At 31.0% G+C, this 10,154-nt stretch overlaps 1 protein-coding gene across 1 annotated transcript; it reads left to right on the top strand.

The window, feature by feature from the left end:
- The first annotated feature begins 4,458 nt into the window (after positions 1–4,458).
- On the top strand, positions 4,459–9,906 carry LOC107445172 (thiol S-methyltransferase TMT1B). Its single transcript, XM_016059515.3, has 3 exons — positions 4,459–4,577; positions 8,147–8,682; positions 9,509–9,906. Exons 2-3 carry the CDS (start codon positions 8,164–8,166, stop codon positions 9,743–9,745), a joined length of 756 nt encoding a protein of 251 aa, XP_015915001.1. The 5' UTR covers positions 4,459–4,577; positions 8,147–8,163; the 3' UTR covers positions 9,746–9,906.
- Positions 9,907–10,154: the final 248 nt, after the last annotated feature.

Raw genomic sequence — 10,154 nt, 5'->3', positions numbered from 1 at the left:
TATCCTGTTGGTAAACACCATCCCTCGGAGGAAAAACTGTTGCCATGAATGGGTGAACCTGGTCTGCAACTATGTTCAAGTACCTTACAGACGTCAGGGATTGTTCTATGAGGATTATGGGTCCTAATGTGCCCCATGAAAACAATGTTCCTGGGCGAGAAACCATGAAAACCTGGGCGAGCCCATTGTTATAGATGGAGGGTGGTCATAACGCAATGACTCTTCGGTGTAAATATTCAATATTTACCATTCAGTGATCGTTTGATTGCAATAAAGTCACACAAATATGGTTATGTTGAATTCTTTCATCACTAAATGTATTGCGATACCGCTTCAAAAAATGCTTAAATGAACCCTGATTTTGCTAGTATGCTTGTTCTTTTGCTAGTATACTAGATTCTGCTGGTGTACTAGATTTTGCTAGTATACCTCTTTCACGAACAGATATTCTTATCTATTCACGCATCATACGTTTCCATTTCTTTAGGAATAGATAATTCAGGCGATTTCTTTTCAAACATGGTATTTTTTTCTGATTGGTTTGACATCGAGAGATTGCATCGAATATGTTGATATATGATTCTTTTTGTGTACGTCTTCTACTTAACTTAGATTTTATTATTTGTTTATATTTTTAATTCTAACCGTGATATATTTTTGTTTTGTGTACCTGGCAACTTCGATACATAATTAGATTGTGTATGTACTATATGGCTTCGTGCCTGCTTTTGTGTTAATTAAAAATATATAGTGAAAGAATATAGAAAGATAATAGAAGTATTAATACTTGACGAGAATTGATACTTGACGGGTTTAGCTTACTCGAAATAGAACGGAAAGTAAAGTTGCTAACGTAAACAATGCCACGTTTCAACACCCAATCAGGATCGAGATACACACGTTACGTCACTTGCAGGTATTCCATTGTCCTTCAACACTGGCTAAACTCTACAACATAGAACCAAACATCACAGTCTATCACTTGCTCTATTCGCCAAGGCTCTTTGACATTGCCAGGACTGCTTTGAACGCCTTCTTGGCTATTTGATTCCTCTGCACTCCTTGGACAAGACAACAACAACAAAGATTAATTAAATTCAGTATCATCAAGTTACTTTCTCTTGTACTTGTATAACGTGAAGCATCTAGCAAGAAAACGTATAGTATTGGGGCAGCTATAATCTCCAAATTTAATCATAGAATACATTGTACATAGAATAAGAGTATACTTGGTACCTATTAATCAAAATTAAGCATCATTGATGTCAATTATAGTAAGGTGACTTTTTACGCTCTCTTAAGCGATTTAGTAACATTTCACCATTCATTTTGCTTCTTAGTGCTCACCTTTATTTTTCCATTTTCCTTTGGCAACGTTACGTTTAATATTTCAAATCATTTTTGCTTCTCGGTCACGTTTGGAAAGTCTTGAAAATAGGCGTTTGTTTTTGAGCGCTTAAAACATGTCGACTGTTACTTCCAAATAGCATATTTTTGAAGCGATGGGAGCAGTGGCCCCATCCCCCCCAAGCTCTTGGGGGCATTCTTGGGCAAATTCTAAATTCCCCCCAAACTATTCGTTTCATTTAGTGTAAAAATCCCCCCCCCAAGCTTTAAGTGGGCGCATCGTGCTCCCACCTTCCCCCCTGATGGGGACCCCTGGATGGGAGTTATCAGTATTATCATTCCTTGTAAAATAATCTTTCTGTCTGTTATTAATAATAAGATACTGTTAAATATAAGCATTATTTTTACTGTCATAGTTATTATTATTTTTTTTAACAGGGAGGCAAGTTTATTTTCATGGAGCATGTTCGTTTTCCGAAAACAAAAGCAAGTTATCTAGTTCAATTGTTTGCTGCACCACTATGGAAAATATATTTTAACGGATGCTGCCTGGATCGAAACACTGCCGATTTCATAAACAAAGCTGGATTTACAGACGTGCATTGTGAAGTTACATACTCGCCTACTTTGCCACTGTTTTTCCGACCGCACATTTCTGGAATCGCCACAAAATGAAAACAAGGAATTAGTTTATTAAGTCAGCTGCAGAAATTTTGGAAATGATGCAACTAATTTGCTGCTTCGGTATGCAAGGCTTCAATTTCCCGAAGAAACTCGTTAGGATTACAACTGAACAAAGTAAAATTGTATATTGTTGTGTTGATTTTTTTTCTTCAATTTGTAAATATGTGCAAACTTTTCGTAATAAATTTTATTAAAATGTTGAGTACTTTTACTAAGAACACCTTATTTTAAGTATTGGGTCTTCCGTAACGACCTCTCTTAAAATATTTTCTTTAGAATCGTTTAAAAACTGGGAATCAAGAAATTAGGCGCATTAGTAAATAAAAATTTAAGTGCGATAAAACATTTTCGAATTCTTTCCAATCATTACTGAGGACAATAACGATACAAGGGTTTAAAACAATATAGAAATAGTTTATGTATTTGTGAGAACGGGAGCTCGAATACAGCCTGCCGAAAACTTCCCGTGTAGTGCCTAAATGGTGACTGGTACACTTTACATCTGTCGGGTTCCAATGTCCTCCATATTTCCATAACAAATTATACCTCTGGGGGTACTATATTGAAGATTGATCGTTCTCTGCTGATTCAGGTCAAAATTACGATACGTGGATGAATGAATGCATGCACGAATGGGTCCGCCATTTAAATGGGTGTGACGTATGGTGCGGCAGAAGTCGAATTCTTGGCAATAGAGGGCGCCACTGGAAAACAATTATTAGAACAAGAACAATTATTAATTAATTGCCTGCGACGACAACACCAACAACAGTTTGTGTGAGGAAAGCGATTCCAACAAAAAACGTTCGCATTATAATCATTCTAAACAATAGGATAATTCCACAAAAATTTTTTCATCAATATAAACAAAATTATTTTTATGTATTTACATTTGGTACTGTGCACACTAAAATTAATAATATTCCCGTAACAGCTAAATGTTGAACGAAATCTTCACAATGTCAAAATCAACGGTATGATAATTATAATGCTGTCTGCATTGTGGATCGGTCATCTCCTCGGGTCATCGGTCATCTTCTCAGACAAGTTATCACTTAGCTGATACGATCATTTCATCGACAGCTCATTTCATCGAAACAATCATATTAATGAACGATCATTTGTCCGACGTCATAGTATCGTTTGTTGCTTTGTTGACATAGTAAGATTGTTTTGTCGACATCTCATTTTACCGACACAATCATTTGGCCCACATGATCAATTCAATTTTAAAATTTATATTTTCTACTAAACTTTCTTTTTTAATTGTTCAGGTCTTTTACTCAGAGAACGTTCAGAATTGGGCTCAAGGAAATAATTAAGTTAATAATTTACTTTTAACTAAATTTTTTTATTTTTTTTATCGTGAACAAAATTTTTTTATTTGAGGAAAATAAACGTATTTGTTCCAATTGCTAATAATATAAATGCATTTAAAATATAAGTCATCTTTAACAGATAAAACAGTCTCGTACAAAACAGTTTTCGTCATAGTACAAAATAAAGGGGTAATTAATCTTTTAATAAAATTTTTTAATATTTTTTAAACATTTTAAAGAACATTAACATTTTGAAAAACATCGAAAACAATGAATATTTAGCTGTACAGCATAAATTAATATAATGCGGCCCACTCTTACAACGTGTCACACCGTCAGCCCTGGTAAAATTTTACATATTATTACGCATTTAAATTTAAGTAATTAATACAAATTCTGTAGAGTATGCAATAAAAAACGAACACTCAGAATATCTTTTGATCTAATGATAGGATTTTCACGTACTAGATCTCAATAGTTCGAAGGCCTAATCTTGAATATAATGGCTCTACATTAATGTGTACAATATTTTAAGTTACAAAATATTATATAAAATCTTACTTTCCAATAATAAAAACATTTTTTCGACGTATTTTATTCTCAAAATAAGGGTGAAGGAACCGAAATCTGGAAAATATGGTAGCAATAATTTAGACTGAAGAGCAAATCGATAGCTTTTGCACACAATTATAAAATTCTTTTATCTAAAAAAAAAAGTATTCCATTTAAAAAATTTTATTTAATAATGGTAGATAGTATTTTCTTGTGCATGGTTAACAAATTTTTACGCCTATTTAATCTATGCAATTTTAAATGAGAAAACATGAAATTTAAACAAAATTAGCCAATAAAAATTTTAAAATACGACTTACTAAACAAATAAATTTAAAAGTGTTATATTTTAACAAACACAAAGATTTGGAGAAGTTGCAAAAAAAAGAGTTAGTAAAACTTAAAAGTTAATTTACTAAAATATCTCTTTAGCATTTAGCCATTCAAATATATCTGTGCAACAAATGATTTATTGTAATAATTGAAATATTAGTTTTATTACTTCTTTTCAAATGTATCTCATTTAATAAAATAAACTTATGAAGTAAACTCTGTTATAAAAAAATCTTTTACTTATCAGTTTCTTATCATATGGAGTATATGTTTGGAAAAGAAAGAAAAAAAAAACGATTGTGATCAGCAAGAGTCATTGTGTACTTTTTACGAAGGATTTTTGTAAGTAAAAGTCAATATTTTTCCTTCTATATTTTAAATAGTGCTATTATTTTTGATTCAGAAATTTAACACAATCAAACAATATTCGCCTTGTTTTTTCCCCCTTCAATAGTTTTAAATGTATTTTAAGCTTTAAACGCAAATAGTGGTGTAACGAATATTGGGTAATTAATCGGTATTCAGCCCTTTCGCCGAATATTCAGTTGGTCGAATGTTTGACTAAATATTCGGCAAAGTATTTTTTATTTTAAAAAAGTATTTCTTTTTCTTTTTTTTTTTTTTGGAATTTGTCCGGATTTAAAAATGAATAATCTATTTTTTACTTTAATAATGAATAATCTATTTTTTTAAGGAATAATTTTATTTTTACCTTACAAAATTATAAATAGTTTTCACGCATGTCAAGTTCTAAAACTTGCACATGGCTTGCAAATTCCTAGTTTGGAAGAGAATAAAAGCGAAATTTGAAACTATTTACTGAACCGCGAGTTTAGTACTTCTGATATTTTAAAAAATTATATGCAGGCAAGTCGATTTTGCTGTTTTTCAACACTTTTTGTTTCAAGAATTGACTTTTTTGTTTGTTTCTTTTCAGCTGTTTTTCTGTTTTTATTATATTATCTTAACGGAATGTTTTTGATAGACTTTATTCTTTTATTGTCACTTTTTTTCAAGTACAGTGAGACAGATAACATAGAAAACTGATTTTCAACGTCAAATTATATTTTAAGAACTAATAGCAGTTTTCTTTTGTTTCTCTTTTTTAATAGCGTTTTTATAATGACACAGCATTTTTTAAGAGCGTTCCATTAAAATCGTTATTCCTTTATTGTCACTTTTTCTAAATATATGGTAAATTAAATTGAAATTTTTAGCATAACCTTTTTTGTTTAAAAATTGAAAACGGCGTTTTTTGGTTCCTATCTAGGTTTTTGTTTTCAAAAAACTTTTGTTTTAATCGACAGTTTTAATATGACTCGACAATTACGAGGGTCCCTATTTAACTTTATTATTTTTCTTTCTTCACCTTTTCTTGAAAATGTACCAATTGGTAAACTTAGATGTTCAGTTTGAAAATTTTCTTTCAAGAATTAAGATCCATTTTTATATTTTCTGTTTCGCTTTGGTATATAATCTTTTGTTTTTATGTTAGTGCGGTATTTTGATAGGCTATATTTCTTTTAACGTTATAATGAATTTTTTTTCACCGGAAAATATTATTTTCGACATTAAAGTTTTGTTTTAAGAATAAGTAGGATTTTTTTTTCTTTCAATTTCGTATTTTCAACTTCGAATATTCGGTATTCGGCCAAATCACTATTTGCTACATCTCTAAATGCAAACGAGACATTAATAAGTAGTTCTGAAAAGCTTTTTTAAATTTACTTTTGCATCATTTTGGAGCAGTGGTGGGTCAGGGAATAGAGCACTCGCCACCCAATAGAGGTGAACCGGGTTCGAATCTCAGAGATGGCTGCTCAATACAAATTCCGCATCCGGCTCGCACCACCACAATGTTGACGTAAAATACCCTCAGTGGTAGACGTATCATAGGTTTGAGTTCCCTTGACGTCAGGCTAACCGTGGGAGGTTTTCGTGGTTTCCCTCTCCATTTAACGCAAATGCTGGTTAGTCCCACCAAAAAGTCCTTCATGATTTTAAAATTTGACTAATTTTAAGAAATGTCGCTGAACTATAGATGGAGTGGATCGTATGCTGAAAATGTCAATCGATTTTTTATTTATGAGCTAATTTTATTAATTTTAATGTCATAAGAAAAAAAGGTCAATACTATACAATACTTTTTTCTTTTTCAGGAAAGTAACAACTTTCACAAAATTAATTTTTTGTCATAATCTTTTGTCCTTTTTTTTGTAAATTTCAAGAATTTTTTACTGGAAAGTAACATCTTTCGCAACCTTCATTTTTTTTGTCGTAATGTTAAATATTATACTTTTCGATATAACAAAAATCAGGAGGGTGTTTTTTTTTGTTCTTTTGTCCTTAAAAGAATAAAAAGTGATTTTAAGTCAAAATGCCTCCAAGATTTTTTATAGCACAAAAGCAAAGTTTCTCGATCTCAAATCTTTTTTTCTCGTAATTTTGAATGTCACATTTTTTTAATATGAAAAGGAATCAAGAGGTTTTTCTTTTTACATGTTGAAAAGTATGATATTTATAGCATTTTAATAGCGTAATCATATAGTGTCGACTTTTTATTTATACTGACATCAAAATAAAGAAAATTGATTCAAAAATAATAAAAAAAGATCTAAACATATTTTACATACTAACTACCATTTGTAGCTACGCTATTTTCATAAATTGAGACCAATTTTGAATGACCTCCTAATCGTAGTTTTGGAAAATGTTCAAATAATTTATTTTAGTCGTTTTTTATGAAGTCTGTTCTCTGCAAAAAATTTTCCTAAAAATATGAGGTTTGGTGGTAACAGTCATTGGTCGCTTTCACTTAGAATAAGCAAGTTTATATGTTTTAATTACTTCATAAATGTGTATAAAAGAACAAAACACGAGGACTTAGAAATCAAAATATGTATTTACACTATGCAAATACTTTATTAAGCATAATCTAACTACTTAAATTCTTATTACAATGGTAGAAGAGAAAAGGGTTCAGCACGACTTGTCATAAACAAAAAAAACTGATTCCTTAGTAATCCGAACGTGATGACATTTTTCGTATTTTCCCCACTGCGCAGCTTAGTAGTTCGAACACAGTGATATCTTTCTTATTTTTCCTCCACTGCACAGTTTAAGTTCGTTACGTCTTTTCTCTAATGTCCTACAAATAAATAAAAATGGAAGCGAAAAGCATAATGTTAGATGGCAGCACAACCCCCGCCCCTGATCTTCGGAAGGGACGCTGTTAATGGTATGTGTTCCTCATGGAACTCCATTTTCCCTTTCAAGAAATTCAGATGGTTCTCATTTCATATTAATGGACAATAGCACGCTACCACATAGATCTGAGTGCTGTTTTTCAAGTTTCTATTCGAATGTATGTAAATTTCTATGTTAACTCTTGAGCATTTTAGAGTGCATATTTCTCCCAAATTTCTTGTTTGCATGTTCTTTTATTTACAAATTACACACAGAAAACTAGTTTGCTTTTAGAGTTCAATGTATATCACCCATATATGACTATGCTGAATTACTTGAATAAGTTTCGTTAAAAACTAAATAAAAGTAAAATCTATAATTACAATTTTAATTTCAAGATTTGACAATCCGTCAAAACTGGAGCTTGATTTTTGCAATGGGGATATCTTCTATATTTTTTGCTTCCCTAGGTAATATCAAATTTAGAACTTTTTTACATTGATTTCTTGATTACATTGTTTTCTCAATTTTACAATGATATTCGTTTTTAGTCCTACCAGCAAGATAGGAAAGGCTATTGTATTTAGATTAGTACAGAAAAACAAAATGCGAATGTCATATAGACACATAATATTTGTAAATTCTTTTATTTAAATATCATATATTGCAGTATTAAGATTTTTTCCGGTTACCAATGCTTAAAATGTATTCTTTTTCCTTTTTAGAAGAATCTTTTCAAACTATGGAAGTTATTGTATGCATAGCCATAATAAGCCTGTGGTGGATTTTATCGCTTACAATTTTTTTGCCGTTTGTCATTTTACTTATCTTAAGCAAAACTCTGAGAGATAAATGGTTTACATTTATTTTTACAAAATGTGAAAATCCAATGAATTCGCCAGAGTTTTCTCGAATGCGAAAGAAGCTCTTCAAACTTTTGGAAGAAAGCTTACCGAATCAACGAAAAGTTGTCCCCCTTAAAGTGTTGGAAATAGGAATCGGAGAGGGAGCGAATCTACAATTTTATCCAGAAAATTCTACCCTCACTGCCTTAGACATGAATCCTTACTTCATTCAACATTTCAACAAAAACAGAAAGAACTATCCTCAGGTGAATTTGGATGGAGTTGTTGTGAACTACGCTGAAGATATGAAGGAAGTTCCCAGCGATGCTTTTGATGTTGTTGTTTGTACTCACGTACTCTGTTCTGTGAAAAGTATTCATTCTGTTATGAAAGAAGTGAAAAGGGTTCTGAAGCCTGTAAGCATTTCATATTATATCATTTTTTGTTAATGAACTGAAACATAAGATATTGATCCTATAGTGCAAAGTATCCCAAAAAACCCATTCAAATAGCAACTGTAAACAAAAACACAGGGTTTTAATTAAATATTGTGATTTTTTTTTATTGATTCTTAAATTAAGTATAGGGTTATGTATTGTTCAGCTTACTGATTAGTTAGCGAATCAAAACTCTTTTCTGGAAATTTTCAACAACCATTTTGCATAAATGAAGCCGGATTTCATAGATGCGGTACTCAGTTCCAGCCTTCAAAGCATGGTTGGTAGTCAGCGCATTGGCATAACCATTAGACTTTAAAAAAATAAAGAAAGAAATAATATTAATAGTTGATAAATGAATTGAAATGAATTTAATCAAAGTCTATTGGTGTTAAAATTACATAATCAAAGTTTTCAACTTTCGTAATCAAAACATGGCTAGGTGATAACACAACAATGTCCCAAAAAACGTATTGTTCTCCTGTTCAGCATTCGAACGATCAGCCGACTGTCAGTCCTTGTTCACTGGCTAAATTTTATAGCAGAAATGGCGCAAAATTAAAATCTTCCGTGAGTTTAGGGACACTTTTTTATATTCTTAGAACTTTTTTCTAATAAGTGGTATTAGTTTGTATTTGTAAAACCAGAAACTATTCGTTTGCTCTTGCTGCTTGATTGAGTATTTTTTAATTCATTTTACTAACAGCACAAAATAATTATATGGGCAAAATATTTATTCATACTCATTTGTTATTGTCAAACATAAATAATTCAACTTTATGTAATATTACTGAAATTTTTTTAGACTGGAAAGTTTCTCTTCATAGAACACATTGTTTTTCCAAAAAGCAAAGTAGAGCGCCTTGTTCAACAGTTTGCCACGCCGTTATGGGCTATCTATTTTAATGGATGCTACCTCAATCGAGACATTCCACAAACCGTAAAGAAAGCTGGATTCAGAGACGTTCACTGCGATGTCAGTTATCTACCATTTTTACCCTTGTTTATAAGACTTCAATGCTTTGGAATTGCTACAAAATAAAGTTTACTTTCCAATAACTTTCGGTCTCATGTCATAAATAAAAAACCAAAGTTACTAGAAATGGAAATAAATTAATGAATCAGTCAAATTTGGATGTTTATATGGCCGGTAACTAATTATGTTTGGATTTTTCGAGTAATAAAAATGGTTTTAATTTTTAATTCTTGTTTTTCAATTTATTATTTCCTAATTAACGAATGAAATCTTATTAGAGTATTGAAAAATTTAAATAAATTAAACTATTTATGAAAACGTTTATTAAACATTTAAATAGGGTGATTTAGCACAACGGTTACAAACTTTGCAGATAGGTACGACGCATTATAAAGATTAAGAATTGCGTAGCACGTCAGGGGTGCTCGTATATTTAAACTGGTACTTTTATTTATTTAAATTATCCAAATTTTAT

Source organism: Parasteatoda tepidariorum, chromosome 3 (assembly GCF_043381705.1).
Source record: "Parasteatoda tepidariorum isolate YZ-2023 chromosome 3, CAS_Ptep_4.0, whole genome shotgun sequence".
NCBI lineage: Eukaryota > Metazoa > Arthropoda > Arachnida > Araneae > Theridiidae > Parasteatoda > Parasteatoda tepidariorum.
This window is presented reverse-complemented; position numbering and strand designations above follow the sequence as displayed.